Source organism: Bombus vancouverensis, chromosome 12 (genome assembly GCF_051014615.1).
Source record: "Bombus vancouverensis nearcticus chromosome 12, iyBomVanc1_principal, whole genome shotgun sequence".
In the NCBI taxonomy this organism is placed as follows: domain Eukaryota; kingdom Metazoa; phylum Arthropoda; class Insecta; order Hymenoptera; family Apidae; genus Bombus; species Bombus vancouverensis.
In genome coordinates, this window is record NC_134922.1 from 11,152,789 (window position 1) to 11,176,372 (window position 23,584).

The 23,584-nt window shown below is 36.3% G+C and overlaps 2 protein-coding genes across 2 annotated transcripts; both read left to right on the forward strand.

Moving 5' to 3' along the window:
- The first annotated feature begins 2,680 nt into the window (after positions 1-2,680).
- LOC117155037 (uncharacterized) lies at positions 2,681-6,400 on the forward strand. Its single transcript, XM_033330577.1, has 3 exons — positions 2,681-2,698; positions 3,594-3,720; positions 4,317-6,400. The coding sequence occupies exons 1-3, from the start codon at positions 2,681-2,683 to the stop codon at positions 6,398-6,400; spliced, it is 2,229 nt and encodes a 742-aa protein (XP_033186468.1).
- Positions 6,401-10,607: 4,207 nt separating this feature from the next.
- LOC117155038 (uncharacterized) lies at positions 10,608-14,810 on the forward strand. Its single transcript, XM_033330578.2, has 3 exons — positions 10,608-10,625; positions 11,537-11,663; positions 12,271-14,810. Exons 1-3 carry the CDS (start codon positions 10,608-10,610, stop codon positions 14,808-14,810), a joined length of 2,685 nt encoding a protein of 894 aa, XP_033186469.2.
- The last annotated feature ends 8,774 nt before the right edge of the window (positions 14,811-23,584 follow it).

Genomic DNA, 23,584 nt, shown 5'->3' on the forward strand with positions numbered 1-23,584 from the left:
TGCACCGTACGTCCGTGGCACGGTGTCTACATACTCGGAATATTTTATTTCTCATTTTTATTAGTATAACGATAAAGATCTTCAATTTCATCACGATATGCAATTTCTGTAGTAACGGAGTTTTATACGTCTCTAAGTGTAATTTTAGAAATGTGTCTAACAAAGCTGATGATCATTTACAAACATAGGCATCGTATAAATTGACTTGCATTGAACTTAGAGGAACACATGTTCTCAAACTAAGCCTTTTATCCATTTGATAACACGAAAAATATCAATTAACTCGAAATTATTGAACAACAGTTTGCAAAAGTAAGAAAAGTAATATATTAAAGAATGACAAGGTGACATAATACTGATCAGAACAATTTTTATTATCACAGCTATTACCTATGCTGTTATTTTTTGTGTTGCAATATATAACATATGTATAAAACATATACATATGCTAATATTGTCACAATAAACAGCAGGTATGTTGAAGAAGGCAGTATTTATAGAGAAAATAATAGAATATAATTAACATAACACATTGATAATAACTACTTATATTACATTGTGGTTGTCGCTGATAAGCATATGTATATGCATATGCAATTATATATGTTTAAGACATGGACTCTTCGGTGTTATATTATAGTTATTACTGAAAAATATTTGAATATGTCAGTTCGAATATTACAGTAATTACTGTATTATAACATAGTGATAAATACCTAACCTTGTCCAATAGAAATTCCATCGAACTGTTGAATGTTATCTTCAGTAAATAATGGCTATAATAATAGTGCTCATTTCAGAAATTTATAATATTTCCTACTTTTAATATACGATAATTGACGCGAAAAATTAAATATCGACAATTTTATAAATTTTTGTCTATCAACAAATATGTATTTATTGTATATCTTTCAAACAAATATCTTCCTTATTAAAAAGCTACAAGAAACATGGAAACATTGCTATCTATGTATAAAATCACAAACAAGATATTGAATGTTCTATTTTATTTGAGTTATATTATAGACGAATTTATTACAGACACCCCTAGTGGAAATTAATTACAGGAGTCAGAATGAAGACAACTAAACTGTAATACCAAATACCGCTAAGGTCCTGAACCTGCGTCATACTAGATCGGTTACGTCGAGAACGATTTTAACATGGTAAGAAAACCTTGGAGTTCACTGGGTAAAGTACACTGAATAGCAACTTTCATCTTTCACGGTAACATCGCCCCTCCTGTTTCAAAAATATTACTCATTTTGTATAAAAGAATTCGGACAAATTCTTTCTTGCCATTTATTTGCAAAATAAATCTTTGATCGTTATGAAAAACAAACAACAAAAATATCTTTAAGAACGATCGAAGCGGAAACTGATAGTAAAGATCCAGTTAAACCTGAAACTAAATTACAGTTATATTATAATTCTTTGTGAGATGGTAATTCGTATATGTATCGATATTTCACACATTCACCATTATAAAAACGCGACTAGACGTGTCATATGGGGCTCTGTGTTTCGTGTTCTGAAATACCGACATGGAAAAATAACAGTGTTTTTCATGCTCCCTAAAATTCATAACGCTGCGCCGCGACGATTGTAATTATCTGAAAAGGCTACTCGCTAATGAAAACAAAAAAAAATGATAATAAAGAGGAAACTTCCGCAAGTAAAGGTTGGATATTTTAATAATAAAGAGTAATCCATGCACTCAAATCCACCGAATGACAAAATCCGCAATCACTTAGTTGCAAACTCAATAGCTCGAAGCCAATGTTTACAAGAGTCCGGTGATTCTTTGAGTCGTGAGCCTGAACGCAATCTTATTCGATATAATTGGGACGAGTGCACCAGGAATCGAGCAGTACTGTACACATTCACAGAAATTATAGATACGATGCAAGTGTACCGCGTGCACGGAGATGCAGATGCATGGAGGGAAAATAATTTGGGCGAAGCGTTTCTCTACTGAGGAAATTTCAAACGAAGAAGTGTTTCGACGCGTGAGAGATCGTAGAAAATACGACAGTTTCAGTAGGAATCGTCGAAATTGAGCGAAAGTAAAGAGAAAAAGAATTTCCGCGATAAAGGAATCTATGCTTCAAGAAATTGCAGATAATTCAAATGCTGCATTATGATCGCAACGTAGTTGATGTAGCAACATAGAACAAAAATGACTAATAGTCGAAGCTGTGCAATTATTTTCGCTCATTTCAATTTTTATATTATAGGAAATATGTACTATATAATAGTTGGCATTCGACTGTTATAACATTACAATTAGGATATTTCCTAGATATAATAAGTACAAAAATATTATTGTTCCTATGTCGGAATATTTAAAATTAATTCGTTACATTTAAACATATAACAAGGAGAATTAGAAGTGTTTATGTGTTGAAATAATGTCGACTGTATGTAAAGGGGAAGTAGCCCCAGAAGTACCCAGTATGGTTGTGACAGTCGTGTAAATCGAACAAATCAATACGAAATCTGTAAATCACGAGATTCAGTATAAGGATTTCTTACAGTTGTTCTTTTTTTGCGATAGATAACTACCCAAGACCATTCGTGCATTTTTTAAATAATTATAAGTGAATTGGATTCTACGAATTGAATTATTGAAAATCTATCGTGATTATATAATTGCGTAAAAGTACTTATTTTTGGCAACATGTCCCAGCGTAGGATGGTAAGCAGTTAATATGATTATACAATATGTATTTTTGAAATAAACCATTAGAAATTAAATATCGCAGAGTAACAAATTCTAATTGAATGAGAATATAGAAAAAGCGTCCGTTTGAGATACCTATTTTCAGCGAATTTAACTATTATTCTTTTATTTCCAAATAACAGAGACGAATCCATAGCAATTAAAGTTTTGATTCCTACGTCTCGATTTAAAGTTTTCGCACATAATGAAATGTATTAGCATATCTTGTCGATAATACCAAAGAACCGTCTGAATCTTCGAGTATGATTCGATATTTAAAAGTCACAATAATCTTAAATTTTTGACCTTGCGTCTTGATCGATCGTGATCGTTTAAAATTTTGAATCTTTCAGCTTGAATCAAATTGTCACGACCCACCAAAACATAAAGTTCAAAGCTTAAAACTGTTACGTCTTATAAATATCGAATCATACTCGAAGGTTCAAACGGGTTTTCGGTATTATCTATACGACATGTTAATATATTTCATTATTTAGAAAAGACATTTAAGAAACATATAAAAACCTCTCAAATTATCATTGATTTGGAGGACACTCAAAGGAAATGATTTTAGAAGATGTCAAAAACGTAAATAACCTTTAGCAAACGCCAGTGAATAACTCAAGTACGTCTTCTATCTATAATAACATCAAATAACATCAAGCATATTTTAATGCTGTTGATAGAAATACCATAAATTGTATTTCTATTAAGATAGGAGAAAGAATAAATGTTGATGTAAGGTTAATATTTAAAAACTTCTTGATATCTTTTCCGTGGTTTGGTATTCGCTCATAAGTTTAATTACACTATCTATCTAATTAGAATAGAATTATGATTTCTATTCTTAACAAAGGTATCTGTTTTCCAGGATCCCAGGATCTCTCCTGTGCACTCGCCTGAGGGCGGAGGTTCAAATCGTGTCGGTTTATTTTCGCTATGGAAATGTCCTAGTATCTGCGACGCACAAGGCCGGCGATTTCTGGCATGTATTTCCGGTTAGTTTTCACTCTTGAAAATACGTCAAGTACTTATCTGTAATTTTAATACGCAGAATGCAATTTCCTTTCCTCCCCTCGATAGTGATGTTCCTAAATTATTTCTCACTTCTATTTACTTGCGTACCATCGTTTAAAGTTGCATTTCTATTCCATCCTACATTACGATAAATTTAACATTTCGATTCAGATATTCATCGCACTGATGCTTTGTTATATCATAAACCGAATGCGGACTTTTATATATTTATGAGAAATCTGAAAGCAATGTTCATTATTACACATTAGTATACCTAGACCTATCGCAATTCTTTAACAAATTTTACTTCACGTAGTATTTTACTTAATGCACTTATAATGCGAATTGATTAACAGATAAATAATAAAATAGCTAAGAAATAAAACTAGCGGAAATCATTCGTGCTAACATCGCGCAGAGTTCATTTACTTATAGCCTGCGGTATGTATTGATTATAAATATATTAACAGTATAAGTTAAAAGTACAAATTTCCATAAATATATGCAGTGTAATTTTAAAACGACCTCACTACAATTAACATGTGCTATATATAGCATTACTTGTTTCTCATTCCAGCAACCCTAACCATGGCCATGGTCGGTACAGTCTACGGATGGACAAACACTTCATTTGTCCCTCTAACAAGTGGAATCGGCGACGTGCCGCTAAGGTTAACACACGACGAATATTCATGGAGCGTTTCTTTGACAGTACTTAGTTCAATGATCGGTTCACTTCTGGCTGCGCAGTTGGCCGATCGCATCGGTCGTAAATATTGCCTCATTGCATGCAGCTTAGTGTTCGCCATTGGCTGGCTCTACATGTACTCCGCAAATTCTGTGCCAGAGCTATACATTGCCAGAGGGATACTCGGTATAGGCGTCGGTATTGCCCGCACGATAAATCCCATGTTCGTGTCAGAAGTCGCCGACATCAAACAAAGAGGACACTTGAGTACTCTAATCGCAGCGAACGTATATTTCGGGTCACTACTAACCTACGTTACTGGACCCTCGCTGACGTACACGTCACACCTGCTGGCTCTTGCAGGAATATCCGCTATATCCACCTTGCCGCTCATGTGCTTACGCGAAACTCCGTATTTCTTGGTGGCAAAAGGTAAAAAGGAACGAGCCTGCAGGTCGATAGCATATTACAAAGGCATCGAAGATCCTGACCAAGTAAAAGTCGAACTACGTGCTCTGCGCGCAGAAGCCAGATACGGAATACACCAAGAATCCAGGAGAGATTTAACCCCACCGTACAGTATCAATTTGCCCTCACCATTAAGTAGAGATTTACCCCCACCGTACAATATCCTTTTCCCCCCACTATCAATTAGAGATTTACCCCCACCGTACAGAAGCATTTCACCCTCACGATCTATACGTGAAACACACTTAGAGCCCACACGGGAAGTAGTAGGCCCAGAAGCCACGCCCGATTTAGACTTACCATCCAGTAGCGACTCACACTCACAATCCATACCCTCAGTACACTCAAAATTCAAATGCGAAGTACGTACACAAGCCACGGGCGAATTACGCGTAGAATACTCGCGCGACTCGCACGGACTACCACTCCAAACCACGCGCGAATTACACTCACAGTCCGCAAGCGACTTGCACCGACCATCCACTAGCCAAATACACCGGCCCCCGACAAGCCAAATACACCCAGACCCCACATGCGAAATACACCAAGCATCCACTAGCCGAATACACCGTCCCCCGACAAGCCAAATACACCCAGACCCCACATGCGAAGTACACCAAGCATCCACAAGCCAAATACACCGACCATCCACCAGCCAAATACTCCCGGAAAGGAGAAGCGAATTACACTCACAAACTAGAAGCGATTTACACACACCAACCAGAGTGGATTCACGAGCATCAACGGACATGTCTGAGCCATACATGGATTTAACTAAATATACCTGTTTAGAAAAGCTGCGAGCAATACTACAACGAAGCAACAAGAGAGCTCTGTTTATCGTGCTTGGCTTGATCATGACACAACATCTTAGCGCAAAATTGACCGCTACGCAGTACCTGCAAGATTTCATTAACAGAAAAAGGGCCTCCATCGGTGGATACAACGCGTTGATTTGTGTCGATGTTATCTGCCTTGTATCTAGCTATTTAACCGCGTTCACAGTGAATTGCTGTGGAGGAAGAATACTTTTGATTCTGTCTACGTTTTGGACGTCTTATGTATCGTTTGTTTTATCATTTCATTTTTTCAAAACTGAACATAAGTCTGACGATTTCAACAACCCTACATATTCCCTTGTCCATTTAATTTTGTATCAAGTAGTGTTTCAAATTGGTTTAGGTACGTTACCCAATGTTTTCCTATGCGATTTATTTCCTACGAAACTAAAAGGCATTGTTGGTGCCATCGTTGTGATTTTCGATGGTATAATTGGTTTTACCGCGTCGAAACTGAATCAAGTGATTGCCGATAATATAGGATCGTCTGTAAATTACAAGATCTACACGACATCATGCTGTGTGGCATTTCTGATGACGATCTTATGGGTACCGGAAACAAGAGGAAAAACATATAGAGAGATTGAAGCGCTTCTAGTTGGTGAAAATTTGAATGGACCGAATGAAGAAGTTAGCAGCGATGAAATGGATAGTAGTGAAATATGACAGGAAAAATTGCACCGTACGTCCGTGGCACGGTGTCTACATACTCGGAATATTTTATTTCTCATTTTTATTAGTATAACGATAAAGATCTACAATTTTATCACGATATGCAATTTTTGTAGTAACGTAGTTCTATTCGTTTGTACGTGTAATTTTAGAATTGTGTCTAACAAAGGTAGTGGTCATTTACAAACATATGTATTGCATAAATTGACTTGCATTGAACTCAGAGGAATACATGTTCTCGAACTAAACTTTTTATCCATTTCATAACACGAACAATGTAACAATACCAATTAACTCGAGATAATTGAACAAAAGTTAGCAAGAGTAAGAAAAGTAATATATTAAAAAATGACAAGGTGACATAATACTGACAAGAACAGTTTTCTATATCTCAGCTGTTACCTATGCTGTTATTTTTTGTGTTGCAATATATAACATATGTATATCACATATACATATGCTAATATTGTCACAATAAACAGCAGGTATGCTGAAAAAGTCAGTATTTATGGCGAAATTAATATAATATAATTAACATAATACATTGATAATAAGTACTAATATTACATTGAGCTTGTCTCTGATAAGCATATGTATATACATGTACAATTATATATGTTTAAGACATGGACTCTTCGGTGTTATATTATAGTTATTACTGAAAAATATTTGAATATGTCAGTTTGAATATTATAGTAATTACTGTATCATAACACAGCGATGAACATCTAGCCTTGTCCAGCAGAAATTCTATCGAACTGATGAATGTTATCTTCGGTAAATTATGGCTATAATAATAGTGTTCAGTTTAGAAATTTATAATATTTCCTACTTTTAATATCCGACAATTTACGCGAAAAATTAAATATCGATAATTTTATAAATTTTTGTCTATCAACAATTATGTATTTATTGTATATCTTTTAAACATATATCTTCCTTACTAAAAAGCTACAAGAAACATGGAAACATTATTATCTATATATAAAATCACAAACAAGATCTTGAATGTTCTATATTATTTCAGTTATATTATAGACGAATTTATTACAGACACCCCTAGTGGAAATTAATTATAGGAGTCCGAATGAAGATGAGTCAACTGTAATACCAAATACTGCTAAGATCCTAGCCCAACATCATGGTAAATCGGTTACGTCGAGAACGATATTAAAATGGTAAGAAAACCACCGAGATCACTGGGTAAAGTACTCTGAATAGCAACTTTCTCTTCTACGATAACATCACCCCTTCTTTTTCCCAAAATATTAATCATTTTGTATAAAAGAATTCGGACAAATTCTTTCTTGCCATTTATTTGCAAAATATTAGTTCTTTGATCGTTATGGAAAACAAACAAAAACATCTTTAAGAACGATCGAAGCGGAAATTTAAAACTGAAAGTAAAGATCGAGTTAAACCTAAAACTAAATAACAGTTATATTATAATTCTCTGTCAGATGGTAATTTGTATATGTATCGATATTTCACACAGTCGCTACTATAAAAACGCGGCTAGACCTGACATTATATGGGACTCTGTGTCGCGTGTTCTGAAATACCGATATCGAAATATATCAATGTTTTTCACGCTCTCTGCAATTCATAACGCTGCGTCGGGATTGTAATTATCTCAAGAGATACTCGCTAAATTTCCATTATGTGATCGTTTGAATGTGCTCCATTTTATATACTTGGAATTAAGTTACGGAACTTTGTAACCGGTTATATAATATTCTGATGGATTGTAAAATTTAAAAATTTTGAAAATTACAAGAATAAATTAATTCTCCTGATAATTAATGTAAAACAATAACATCAATTCCTAACTTTTAAATCAATGATTTAATTATATAATTGCATGGTATACTCGCTCGCGCGTATACTGGGTGCATGCAGGTAAACGTACACTGGACAGCTCTTTCAATTTGTAATTTCACCTCTGCCTTGGTGACTGCTCGATGACTGCTCGACGTTTACATCGAATCACGGGAGTTGTCGTCGCGCCGTTGATGGTTGCGAATCTGCTGAGGGTTCAGTCGTGGATCTGCAGTCTTGTCCGATTGACACTTCGGTACTAGGTCAGAGACCTGCAATTTCACGACCTCCGTAATTTTGTTCGGGGGGCGCGGAGGTGGACGTCGCTCGTTCACTTGGGGCCGTGCATTCATAATTCTGTTCGGTGGTCCCAGCCCGGCAGGCCCATGCTTAAGCATAGTCAGAACTCGGCATTCTTGCCAATAGGTTGAAGATCAAGATCGATGTGTAATGTTAAATAACTCATGGGCGGGTCTCGTGCGTAGTTACCTCCTCGTGATAAGACCTGGTAATTGGCATTGTTTGCCAAAAATTAATCAGTTGATTAATCTATGGAAAACTATACCAAGCCAATACCTACGCTGATACAATACAGTTTGGATCACCAAAAGTCACGAAGTATTTTGGATGATCTAGACTGGACGTGGGCCATCGTGGGCCACCGTGGGATATCATGGGAAGCCGTGGAGCAGCATGGAATACCGTGGGACACCATGGGAAACCGTTGTACCCCGTGAGACTCCGTGGGACAAAAGCCACGAAGAGAATTTACCGTGGGGCAGAGTAGGATATCCTAAGAATATCGTGGGATGTCCTGGGACGTCGAGGTACACTGTGGGACATCGAGGTACATCGTCTGTTCGTTATCGATAAATTATCGAACCGGTTTCATGAGTCCTGATGGTAAATAAGATTACCTATACTTGGCAATACATAATTTATTATGGGTTTGAGAATACAAGGATGGAAATAGGAAAGATTTAAAAATTCACATTTTTGTTTCAGATATATGAAATTGCAATTTCATATAGAACTGATTAAACGATTCACTTAATTCTTATTACAGTACTTTACTATACAGTAATTTATTATTTTGATAGTGTGTGATGTTTACTGAAATATTGTAGCAAGATAGAATTATATTTCGCTGCGAGTATTGGATATCCAGTTTTATATTTTATTTATAATTTCGTACAAGATTGTAGTCTTAATTCAAACAAGTATTAAACTGAAATATTAACTTCGCATGCGACACGAAAATGGTATGGAGAGGTCATCCGACCCGCAAAATGTGACAGTCGGACAAGCATTGAATGTCACGTCGATTCCTCTTCCTCGTCTGTGGTAAAATTATTTTAAAAATAGGAAAGACGCGCCTCATAAAGAATTATACTGCTTATCTACTTACACTACATTATCTACTTAAACATTACTGTTAATTACGCATGTATAAATAAATTAAATATTGAAGTACTTATTAGGAACGGATTAATGCTTCTAGGAAGCACTGCTTTTTAGCAGTAAAGCTACTCTACATAACCACTCACCAGACTTACAAACGTTCCATCTAGATCCTGTCCCATCAAATTTGAAAAACTCTACCTGATAGAACATCTAATTTAATTTCAATACTATAATTAGAAACCTAAAGGTGTTTTCTAAGCCCTGCCTAATACATACAAATCCGAACATAGCAAAGGCACAGAGTGGCTTCATAATTCTTACCGATAAAGAATATAAAGAGTCCCTTCAACCTAGCTATAAAAAATGTAAAGGTTTCCTTATAAACCCAAATGCTATAATATTATAGTATTATAATGTTATAAATTCAAATGCTGCATTGTGATCGCAACGTAGCCGATGTTGTAACATAGAACAAAAATAACTAATAGACGAAGATGTGCAATTATTTTTGCTCATTTTAATTTTTATATTATAGGAAATACGTATCATATAATAGTTGGCGTTCGACTGTTCTAACATTATAATTAAGATATTTCCTAGATATAATATGTACAAAAACATTATTGTTCCTATCTCGGAATATTTAAAATTAATTCGTTACATTTAAACATATATAACAAGGAGAATTAGAAGTGTTTATGTGTTGAAATAATGTCGACTGTATGTAAAGGGGAAGTAGCCCCAGAAGTACCCAGTATAGTTGTGGCAGTCGTGTAAATCGATCAAGTCAATACGAAATCCGCAAATCGCGAGATTCAGTGTAAAGATTTCTTACAGTTGTTCTTTTTTGCGATAGATAACTACCCCAGGACATTCGTGCATTTTTTAAATAATTATGAGTGAAGTGAATCCTACAAATTGAATTATTGAAAATCTATCGTGATTATATAATTGCGTGAAAGTACTTATTTTTGGCAGCATGTCCGAGAGTACAACGGTAAGCATTTAATATGATTATATGATAAATATTTTTGAAATAAACGGCTAGAAATTAAATATCGCCGAATAACAAATCCTAAATTCTAATTCAACGAGAATATAAAAAATAGCGTCTGTTTGAGGTACCTATTTTCAGCGAATTTAACTATTATTCTTTTATTTCCAAATAGAGATTGGAATCCATAGCATTTAAAGTTTTGATTCCTACGTCTCTATTTAAAGTTTTGGCACATAATGAAATGTATTAACATATCGTGTCGATAATACCAAAAAACCGTCTGAACCTTCGAGTATGATTCGATATTTAAAAGTCACAATAATCTCACATCTTTGACCCTGTGTCTTAATCGATCGCGATCATTTAAAATTTTCAATCTTTCACCCTGATTTAAACCGTCACGACCCACCAACACATAAAGCTCACAGCTTAAAACCGTAGCGTCCTATAAATATCGAATCACATTCGAAGGTTCAAACTGTTCTTCGGTATTATCTCTACGACATGTTAATATATTTCATTATTTAGAAAAGATATTTAAGAAACGTATAAAAACATTACAAATTATCATTGATTTGGAGGACACTCAAAGGAAAAGATTGTAGAAGAAAGTTTTCAAAAGCACAAATAACCATTAGCAAACGTCAATGAAAAACTCAAGTACGTCTTCTATCTAGAATAACATCAAATAACATCAACAATATTTTAATGCTGTTGATAGAAATATCATAAATTGTACTTCCATTAGGATAGGGGAAAGAAAATTTTTTAATTACCTTGAAATAATGTTAATATTTAAATACATCTCGATATCTTTTCCGTGGTTTGGAATTCGCTCAAAAGATTGATTACACTATCTACTTAGAAAAAAATTATGATTTCTATTCTTAACAAAGGTATCTGTTTTCCAGGTTCCTAGGAACTCTCCTGGTTACTCGCCTGAGGGCGGAGGTTTAGATCCTGATCGATCATCTCCGCAAGGGAAATGTCCTAGTCCCTGCATCTTACAAAGCCGGCAATTTCTAGCATGTATTTCCGGTTAGTTTTCACTCTTGAAAATACGTCAAGTACTTATCCGTTATTTTAATACGCAGAATGCAATTTCCTTTCAACCCTCGAATTGAAGTTTCATAGTGATGTACCTAAATTATTTTTTACTTGTATCGACTTGCGTACCATCGTTTAAAGTTGCATTTCTATTCCATCCTACATTACGATAAATTTAACATTTCGATTCAGATATTCATCGCACTGATGCTTTGTTATATCATAAACCGAATGCGGACTTTTATATATTTATGAGAAATCTGAAAGCAATGTTCATTATTACACATTAGTATACCTAGACCTATCGCAATTCTTTAACAAATTTTACTTCACGTAGTATTTTACTTAATGCACTTATAATGCGAATTGATTAACAGATAAATATTAAAATAGCTAAGAAATAAAACTAGCGGAAAGCATTCGTGCTAACATCGCGCAGAGTTCATTTACTTATAGCCTCCGGTATGTATTGATTATAAATATATTAACAGTATAAGTTAAAAGTACAAATTTCCAAACATATATGCAGTGTAATTATGAAACGACCGCACTACAATTAACATATGCTATATATAGCAATAACTGTTTCTCATTCCAGGAACGATAACCATGTGCTTGGTCGGTACAGTCTACGGATGGACAAACTCTTCATTTGTCCCTCTAACAAGTGGAATCGGCGACGTGCCGCTAAGGTTAACACACGACGAATATTCATGGAGCGTTTCTTTGACAGTACTTAGTTCAATGATCGGTTCACTTCTGGCTGTGCAGTTGGCCGATCGCATCGGTCGTAAATACTGCCTTGTTGCATGCAGCATAATGTTCACCATAGGCTGGATCGACATGTACTTCGCAACTTCTGTGCGAACGCTATACTTTGCCCGGGGGATTCTCGGTATAGGCATCGGTATAGCTCGCACGATAAATCCCATGTTCGTGTCAGAAGTCGCCGACATCAAACGCAGAGGACAATTGAGTACTCTGATCGCAGCGAACGTACATTTCGGGTCACTACTAACCTACGTTACTGGCTCGCTGACGTACACGTCACACCTGCTGGCTCTTGCAGGAATATCCGCTATATCAATCTTGCTGCTCATGTGCTTACGCGAAACTCCGTATTTCTTGGTGGCAAAAGGTAAAAGGGAGCAAGCATGCAAGTCGATAGCATATTACAAAGGCATCGAAGATCCTGACCAAGTGAATGTCGTACTACGTGACCTACGCGCAGAAGCCAGATACGGATTAGACCTACGATCCAGGAGAGACTTACCCCCACCGTACAGTACCCTTTTCCCCCTACAATCAACTAGAGATTTACCCCCACCGTACAGAAGCAATTTACCCTCACAATCTATACGCGAAACACACTCAGACCCCACACGGGAAGTAGTAGGCACAGAAGCCACGTCCGATTTAAACTTACCATCCAGTAGCGACTCACACTCACAATCCATAACCTCAGTACACTCAAAATTCAAATGCGAAGTACGTACACAAGCCACGGGCGAATTACGCGTAGAATACACGCGCGTCTCGCACGGACTACCACTCCAAACCCCGCGCGAATTACACTCACAATCCGCAAGCGACTTGCACCGGCCATCCACTAGCCAAATACACCGGCCCCTGACAAGCCAAATACACCAAGCATCCACAAGCGAAAAGCATCCAGAAGCAACATGCGAAATACACCCAGAAACCACAAGCGAAATACTCCCAGAAATCACAAACGATATACATCGACCATCCACAAGCCAAATAAACCGTCCATCCACAAGGGAAATACCTCCAGAAATCACAAGAGAAATACACCCAGAAGCAACAAGCGAAATACACCCAGTAACCATAAGCGGAATACACCAAGAAACAACAAGCGAAATACACCCAGAAGCAACTAGCGAAATACCTCCAGAAATCACAAGAGAAATACACCCAGAAGCAACAAACGAAACGCACCCAGAAACCACAAGCGAAATACACCCAGAAACCACAAGCGAAATACACCCAGAAACCACAAACGAAATACACCGACCATCCACAAGCCAAACACACCGACCATCCACAAGCGAAATACCTCCACAAATCACAAGAGAAATACACCCAGAAGCAACAGGCGAAATACACCCAGAAACCATAAGCGGAATACACCAAGAAGCAACAAGCGAAATACACCCAGAAGCAACAAGCGAAACACACCCAGAAACCACAAGCGAAATACATCCAGAAGCAACAAGCGAAATACACCCAGAAACCACAAGAGAAATACACCCAGAAACCACAATCGAAATACACCGACCATCCACAAGCCAAATACACCAACCATCCATCAGCCAAATACTCCCAGAAACGAGAAGCGAATTACACTCACAAGCCAGAAGCGATTTACACACACCAACCAGAGTGGATTCACGAGCATCAACGGCCATGTCTGAGCCATACATAGATGTAACTAAATATACCTGTTTAGAAAAGCTGCGAGCAATACTACGACGAAGCAACAAGACAGCTCTGTTTATCATGCTTGGCTTGATCATGACACAACATCTTAGCGGTAACGTCACCGCTACGCAGCACCTGCGAGATTTCATTAGCAGAAAAGCGACCTCTATGGGTCTAAACGACATATTGATTTGTGTCGAGCTTATCCGCCTTTTATCTAGCTATTTAACCGCGTTTATAGTGGATTGTTGTGGAAGAAAAAGACATGTGACTCTGACTACGGCTGGGACGGGGTATATATCGATTATTTTATCAATGACTTTTCTCGCACCTGATGATATGTCTGACAAATCCTTCGTGTCTTTTCTTCCCCTTATCTTTTTAATTCCGCATCTAGTAGTGTTTCACATTGGTTTAGGTACGTTACTCAATGTTTTCCTATGTGACTTATTTCCTACGAAACTGATAGGCTTTGTTGGTGCCATCGTTGTGATTTTCGATGGTATAATTGGTTTTACCGTGTCGAAAGTGACTCAAGTGATTGCCGATAATATAAGAGCGTTTGGGAATTACGCGTTCTTCGCGACATCATGCTGTATGGTATTTCTGATGACGACCTTATGGTTACCGGAAACAAGAGGAAAAACATATAACGAGATTGAAGCGCTTCTAGCTAGTGAAATTTTAATTCATTGAATGAAGAAGTTCGAACCGATGAAATGGATATTCGTAAAATATGACAGGAAAAATTGCACCGTACGTCCGTGGCACGGTGTCTACATACTCGGAATATTTTATTTCTCATTTTTATTAGTATAACGATAAAGATCTACAATTTTATCACGATATGCAATTTCTGTAGTAACGGAGTTCTATTCGTTTGTACGTGTAATTTTAGAATTGTGTCTAACAAAGGTAGTGGTCATTTACAAACATATGTATTGCATAAATTGACTTGCATTGAACTCAGAGGAATACATGTTCTCGAACTAAACTTTTTATCCATTTCATAACACGAACAATGTAACAATACCAATTAACTCGAGATAATTGAACAAAAGTTAGCAAGAGTAAGAAAAGTAATATATTAAAAAATGACAAGGTGACATAATACTGACAAGAACAGTTTTCTATATCTCAGCTGTTACCTATGCTGTTCTTTTTTGTGTTGCAATATATAACATATGTATATCACATATACATATGCTAATATTGTCACAATAAACAGCAGGTATGCTGAAAAAGTCAGTATTTATGGCGAAATTAATATAATATAATTAACATAATACATTGATAATAAGTAGTAATATTACATTGAGCTTGTCTCTGATAAGCATATGTACATACATGTACAATTATATATGTTTAATACATGGACTCTTCGGTGTTATATTATAGTTATTACTGAAAAATATTTGAATATGTCAGTTCGAATATTACAGTAATTACTGTATTATAACATAGTGATAAATACCTAACCTTGTCCAATAGAAATTCCATCGAACTGTTGAATGTTATCTTCAGTAAATAATGGCTATAATAATAGTGCTCACTTCAGAAATTTGTAATATTTCCTACCTTTAATATACGATAATTGACGCGAAAAATTAAATATCTACAATTTTATAAATTTTTGTCTATCAACAATTATGTATTTATTGTATATCTTTTAAACAAATATCTTTCTTATTAAAAAGCTACAAGAAACATGGAAACATTACTATCTATATATAAAATCACAAACAAGATATTGAATGTTCTATTTTATTTGAGTTATATTATAGACGAATTTATTACAGACACCCCTAGTGGAAATTAATTACAGGAGTCCGAATGAAGACGATTCAACTGTAATACCAAATACCGCTAAGGTCCTAAACCTGCGTCATGCTAGATCGGTTAAGTCGAGACCGATATTAACATGGTAAGAAAACCACCGAGTTCACTGGGTAAATTACTCGGAATACCAACTTTCTCTTCTACGGTAACATCACCCCCTCTTTTTCCCCAAAAAATTACTGATTTTGCATAAAAGAATTCGGACAAATCCTTTTTTGCCATTCATTTGAAAAATATTAGTTCCTTGATCGTTATGGAAAACAAACAACAAAAACATCTTGAAGAACGATCGAAGCGGAAATTAAAGATTAAAACTGAAAGTAAAGGTCGAGTTAAACCTAAAACTAAATTACAGTTATATTATAATTCTCTGTGAGATGGTAATTTGTATATGTATCGATATTTCACACATTCCTTATTATAAAAACGCGACTAGACGTGACAATACATGGGACTTTGTGTCCCGTGAAATACATCGAAAAATATCAGTGTTTTTCATGCTCCCTACGATTCATAACGCTGCGTCGCGACGATTCTAATTATCTGAAAAGGGTACTCGCTAATGAAAATGAAGAGGAAACTTCCGCAAGCAAAGGTTGGATATTCTAATAATAAAAAATAATCTATGCTCTCAAATCCACCGAATGACAAAATTCGCAATCACTTATTTGCAAACTAAGTCAATGTATACAAGAGTCCGGTGATTCTTTGAGTCGTGAGCCTGAACGCAATATTATTCGATATAATTCAGACGAGTGCACAAGGAATCGAGCAATACTGTATACATTCACAAAAATTATAGATACGATGCAAGTGTACCGTGTGCACGGAGATGCAGATGCATGGAGGGAAAATGATTTGGGCGAAGCATTTCTCTACTGAGGAAATTTCAAACGAAGAAGTGTTTCGACACGTGAGAGATCGTAGAAAATACGACAGTTGCAGTGGGAAACATCGAAATAGAGCGAAAGTAAAGAGAACAAGAATTGCCGCGATAAAGAAAGCTATGCTCCAAGAAATTCAAGATAATTCAAATACTGGAATATGATCGCAACGCAGCTGATGTAGCAACATAGAACAAAAATGACTAATAGTCGAAGCTGTGCAATTATTTTCGCTCATTTCAACTTTATATTATAGGAAATACGTACCATATAATAGTTGGCATTCGACTGTTATAACATTACAATTAGGATATGTCCTAGATATAATAAGTACAAAAATATTATTGTTCGTATGTCGGAATATTTAAAATTAATTCGTTACATTTAAACACATAACAAGGAGAATTAGAAGTGTTTATGTGTTGAAATAATGTCGACTGTATGTAAAGGGGAAGTAGCCCCAGAAGTACCCAGTATAGTTGTGGCAGTCGTGTAAATCGAACAAGTCAATACGAAATCCGCAAATCGCGAGATTCAGTGTAAAGATTTCTTACAGTTGTTCTTTTTTTGCGATAGATAACTACCCGAGGACATTCGTGCATTTTTTAAATAATTATGAGTGAAGTGAATCCTACAAATTAAATTATTGAAAATCTATCGTGATTATATAATTGCGTGAAAGTACTTATTTTTGGCAGCATGTCCGAGAGTACAACGGTAAGCATTTAGTATGATTATATGATAAATATTTTTGAAATAAACGGCTAGAAATTAAATATCGCCGAATAACAAATCCTAAATTCTAATTCAACGAGAATATAAAAAATAGCGTCTGTTTGAGGTACCTATTTTCAGCGAATTTAACTATTATTCTTTTATTTCCAAATAGAGATTGGAATCCATAGCATTTAAAGTTTTGATTCCTACGTCTCTATTTAAAGTTTTGGCACATAATGAAATGTATTAACATATCGTGTCGATAATACCAAAAAACCGTCTGAACCTTCGAGTATGATTCGATATTTAAAAGTCACAATAATCTCACATCTTTGACCCTGTGTCTTAATCGATCGCGATCATTTAAAATTTTCAATCTTTCACCCTGATTTAAACCGTCACGACCCACCAACACATAAAGCTCACAGCTTAAAACCGTAGCGTCCTATATATATCGAATCACATTCGAAGGTTCAAACTGTTCTTCGGTATTATCTGTACGACATGTTAATATATTTCATTATTTAGAAAAGATTTTTAAGAAACATATAAAAACATTATAAATTATCATTGATTTGGAGGACACTCAAAGGAAAAGATTGTAGAAGAAAGTTTTCAAAAGCACAAATAACCATTAGCAAACGTCAGTGAAAAACTCAAGTACGTCTTCTATCTAGAATAACATCAAATAACATCAAGAATATTTTAATGCTGTTGATAGAAATATCATAAATTGTACTTCCATTAGGATAGGGGAAAGAAAATTTTTTAATTACCTTGAAATAATGTTAATATTTAAATACTTCTCGATATCTTTTCCGTGGTTTGGAATTCGCTCAAAAGATTGATTACACTATCTAATTAGAAAAAAATTATGATTTCTATTCTTAACAAAGGTATCTGTTTTCCAGGTTCCTGGGAACTCTCCTGGGTACTCGCCTGAGGGCGGAGGTTTAGATCCTGATCGATCATCTCCGCAATGGAAATGTCCTAGTCCCTGCACCTTACAAAGCCCGCAACTTCTAGCATGCATTTCCGGTTAGTTTTCACTCTTGAAAATACGTCAAGTACTTATCTGTAATTTTAATACGCAGAATGCAATTTCCTTTCCACCCTCGAATTGAAGTTTCATAGTGATGTTCCTAAATTATTTCTTACTTGTATCGACTTGCGTACCATCGTTTAAAGTTGCACTTCTATTCCATCCTACATTAAGATAAATTTAATATTTCGATTCAGATATTCATCGCACTGATGCTTTGTTATATCATAAACGGAGTGTGACTTTTATATGTTTATGAGAAATCTGAAAGCAAAGAAATGTTCATTATTACACATTAGTATACCTAGACCTATCGCAATTCTTTAAAAAATTTTACTTCACGTAGTATTTTACTTAATGCACATATAATGCGAATTGATTAACAGATAAATATTAAAATAGCTAAGAAATAAAACTGGCGGAAAGCATTCGTGCTAACATCGCGCAGAGTTCATTTACTTATAGCCTCCGGTATGTATCGATTATAAATATATTAACAGTATATGTTAAAAGTTCAAATTTCCAAACATATATGCAGTGTAATAATGAAACGACCGCACTACAATTAACATATGCTATATATAGCATTAACTGTTTCTCATTCCAGGAACGATAACCATGTGCTTGGTCGGTACAGTCTACGGATGGACAAACTCTTCATTTCACCCTCTAACAACTGGAATCAGCGACGTGCCGCTAAGGTTAACACACGACGAATATTCATGGAGCGTTTCTTTGACAGTACTGAGTTCAATGATCGGTTCACTTCTGACTGTGCAGTTGGCCGATCGCATCGGTCGTAAATACTGCCTTGTTGCATGCAGCATAATGTTCACCATAGGCTGGCTCGACATGTACTTCGCAACTTCTGTGCGAACGCTATACTTTGCCCGGGGGATTCTCGGTATAGGCATCGGTATAGCTCGCACGATAAATCCCATGTTCGTGTCAGAAGTCGCCGACATCAAACGCAGAGGACCATTGAGTACTCTAATCGCAGCGAACGTACATTTCGGGTCACTACTAACCTACGTTACTGGCTCGCTGACGTACACGTCACACCTGCTGGCTCTTGCAGGAATATCCGCTATATCAATCTTGCTGCTCATGTGCTTACGCGAAACTCCGTATTTCTTGGTGGCAAAAGGTAAAAGGGAGCAAGCATGCAAGTCGATAGCATATTACAAAGGCATCGAAGATCCTGACCAAGTGAATGTCGTACTACGTGACCTACGCGCAGAAGCCAGATACGGATTAGACCTACGATCCAGGAGAGACTTACCCCCACCGTACAGTACCCTTTTCCCCCTACAATCAACTAGAGATTTACCCCCACCGTACAGAAGCAATTTACCCTCACAATCTATACGCGAAACACACTCAGACCCCACACGGGAAGTAGAAGGCACAGAAGCCACGTCCGATTTAAACTTACCATCCAGTAGCGACTCACACTCACAATCCATAACCTCAGTACACTCAAAATTCAAATGCGAAGTACGTACACAAGCCACGGGCGAATTACGCGTAGAATACACGCGCGTCTCGCACGGACAACAACTCCAAACCACGCGCGAATTACACTCACAATCCGCAAGCGACCTGCACCGGCCATCCACTAGCCAAATACACCGGCCCCCGACAAGCCAAATACACCAAGCATCCACAAGCGAAAAGCATCCAGAAGCAACATGCGAAATACACCCAGAAACCACAAACGATATATATCAACCATCCACAAGCCAAATAAACCGACCATCCACAAGCGAAATACCTCCAGAAATCACAAGAGAAATACACCCAGAAGCAACAAGCGAAATACACCCAGAAACCATAAGCGGAATACACCAAGAAGCAATAAGCGAAATACGCCCAGAAGCATCAAACGAAACGCACCCAGAAACCACAAGCGAAATACACCCAGAAACCACAAGCGAAATACACCCAGAAACCACAAGAGAAATGCACCCAGAAACCACAAACGAAACACACCGACCATCCACAAGCCAAACACACCGACCATCCACAAGCGAAATACCTCCAGAAATCACAAGAGAAATACACCCAGAAGCAACAGGTGAAATACACCCAGAAACCATAAGCGGAATACACCAAGAAGCAACAAGCGAAATACACCCAGAAGCAACAAGCGAAACACACCCAGAAACCACAAGCGAAATACATCCAGAAGCAACAAGCGAAATACACCCAGAAACCACAAGAGAAATACACCCAGAAACCACAATCGAAATACACCGACCATCCACAAGCCAAATACACCGACCATCCATCAGCCAAATACTCCCAGAAACGAGAAGCGAATTACACTCACAAGCCAGAAGCGATTTACACACACCAACCAGAGTGGATTCACAACCATCAACGGCCATGACTGAGCCATACATAGATGTAATTAAATATACCTGTTTAGAAAAGCTGCGAGCAATACTACAACGAAGCAACAAGAGAGCTCTGCTTATCATGCTTGTCTTGATCATAACACAACATCTTAGCGGTAACGTCACCGCTGCGCTGCACCTGCGAGATTTCATTAGCAGAACAGCGACCTCTATGGGTCTAAACGACATATTGATTTGTGTCGAGCTTATCAGCCTTTTATCTAGCTATTTAACCGCGTTTATAGTGGATTGTTCTGGAAGAAGAAAACATCTGTTTCTGAGTACGGGTTTGACGTGGTATACGTCGATTCAATTAGCACTGTATTATGTCGCACCTGAACATTTATCTGATTCATCCATCACGTTTTTCTTTCTCTTTATCCATTTAATTCTGCATCTAGTAGTGTTTCACATTGGTTTAGGTACGTTACTCAATGTTTTCCTATGTGACTTATTTCCTACGAAACTGATAGGCTTTGTTGCTGCCAGCGTTGTGATTTGCGATGGTATAATTTGTATTACCGTGTCGAAAGTGACTCAAGCGATTACCGATAATACAGTAGCGTCTGCGAATTACGTGTTCTTCGCGACATCATGCGTTGTGGCATTCGTGACGATGTTCGCAAGCGTACCGGATACAAGAGGAAGAACATATCGCGAGATTGAAGCGCTTCTAGTTGGTGAAAATTTGAATGGACCGAATGAAGAAGTTAGCAGCGATGAAATGGATAGTAGTGAAATATGACAGGAAAAATTGCACCGTACGTCCGTGGCACGGTGTCTACATACTCGGAATATTTTATTTCTCATTTTTATTAGTATAACGATAAAGATCTACAATTTTATCACGATATGCAATTTCTGTAGTAACGGAGTTCTATTCGTTTGTACGTGTAATTTTAGAATTGTGTCTAACAAAGGTAGTGGTCATTTACAAACATATGTATTGCATAAATTGACTTGCATTGAACTCAGAGGAATACATGTTCTCGAACTAAACTTTTTATCCATTTCATAACACGAACAATGTAACAATACCAATTAACTCGAGATAATTGAACAAAAGTTAGCAAGAGTAAGAAGAGTAATATATTAAAAAATGACAAGGTGACATAATACTGACAAGAACAATTTTCTATATCTCAGCTGTTATCAATGCTGTTATTTTTTGTTTGCAATATATAACATATGTATAAAACATATACATATGCTAATATTGTCACAATAAACAGCAGGTATGCTGAAGAAAGCAGTATTTATAGAGAAAATAATAGAATATAATTAACATACCACATTGATAATAACTACTTATATTACATTGTGGTTGTCGCTGATAAGCATATGTATATGCATATGCAATTATATATATATATGTAAGACATGGTCTCTTCGGCGTTATAATATAGTTATTACTGAAAAATAATTGAATATGTCAGTTCGAATATTACAGTAATTACTGTATTATAACATAGTGATAAATACCTAACCTTGTCCAATAGAAATTCCATCGAACTGTTGAATGTTATCTTCAGTAAATAATGGCTATAATAATAGTGCTCACTTCAGAAATTTATAATATTTCCTACCTTTAATATACGATACTTGACGCGAAAAAATAAATATCGACAATTTTATAATGTTTTGTCTATCAACAATTATGTATTTATTGTATATCTTTTAAACAAGTATCTTCGTTATTAAAAAGCTACAAGAAACATGGAAACATTACTCTCTATATATAAAATCACAAACAAGATAGTGAATGTTCTATTTTATTTAAGTGTTATAGACAAATTTATTACAGACACCCGTAGTGGAAATTAATTAAAGGAGTCCGAATGAAGATGAGTCAACTGTAATACCAAATACTGCTAAGATCCTAGCCCAACACCATGGTAAATCGGTTACGTCGAGAACGATATTAAAATGGTAAGAAAACCACCGAGATCACTGGGTAAAGTACTCTGAATAGGGACAATCTCCTCCACGGTACCATAACCCCTTCTCTTTCCCAAAATATTACTGGCTTTGCATAAAAGAATTCGGACAAATCCTTTTTTGCTATTCATTTGCAAAATATTAGTTCTTTGATCGTTATGGAAAACAAACAACAAAAACATCTTTAAGAACGATCGAAGCGGAAATTTAAAACTGAAAGTAAAGATCCAGTTAAACCTAAAACTAAATAACAGTTATATTATAATTCTCTGTCAGATGGTAATTTGTATATGTATCGATATTTCACACATTCCCTATTATAAAAACGCGACTAGACGTGACAATACATGGGATTCTGTGTCGCGTGTTCTGAAATACCGACATCGAAAAATATCAGTGTTTTTCATGCTCCCTAAAATTCATAACGCTGCGTCGCGACGATTGTAATTATCTGAAAAGGCTACTCGCTAATGAAAACAAAAAAAATGATAATAAAGAGGAAACTTCCGCAAGTAAAGGTTGGATATTTTAATAATAAAAAGTAATCTATGCACTCAAATCTACCGAATGACAAAATCCGCAATCACTTAGTTGCAAATCGATAGCTCAAAGCCAATGTATACAAGATCCCGGTGATTCCTTGAGTCGTGA

Coding starts and splice junctions, on each gene's coding strand:
- LOC117155037 (XM_033330577.1), top strand. Junction 3,721..4,316: donor ATTTCTGGCATGTATTTCCG/GTTAGTTTTCAC, acceptor TTCTCATTCCAG/CAACCCTAACCATGGCCATG.
- LOC117155038 (XM_033330578.2), top strand. Junction 11,664..12,270: donor ATTTCTAGCATGTATTTCCG/GTTAGTTTTCAC, acceptor TTCTCATTCCAG/GAACGATAACCATGTGCTTG.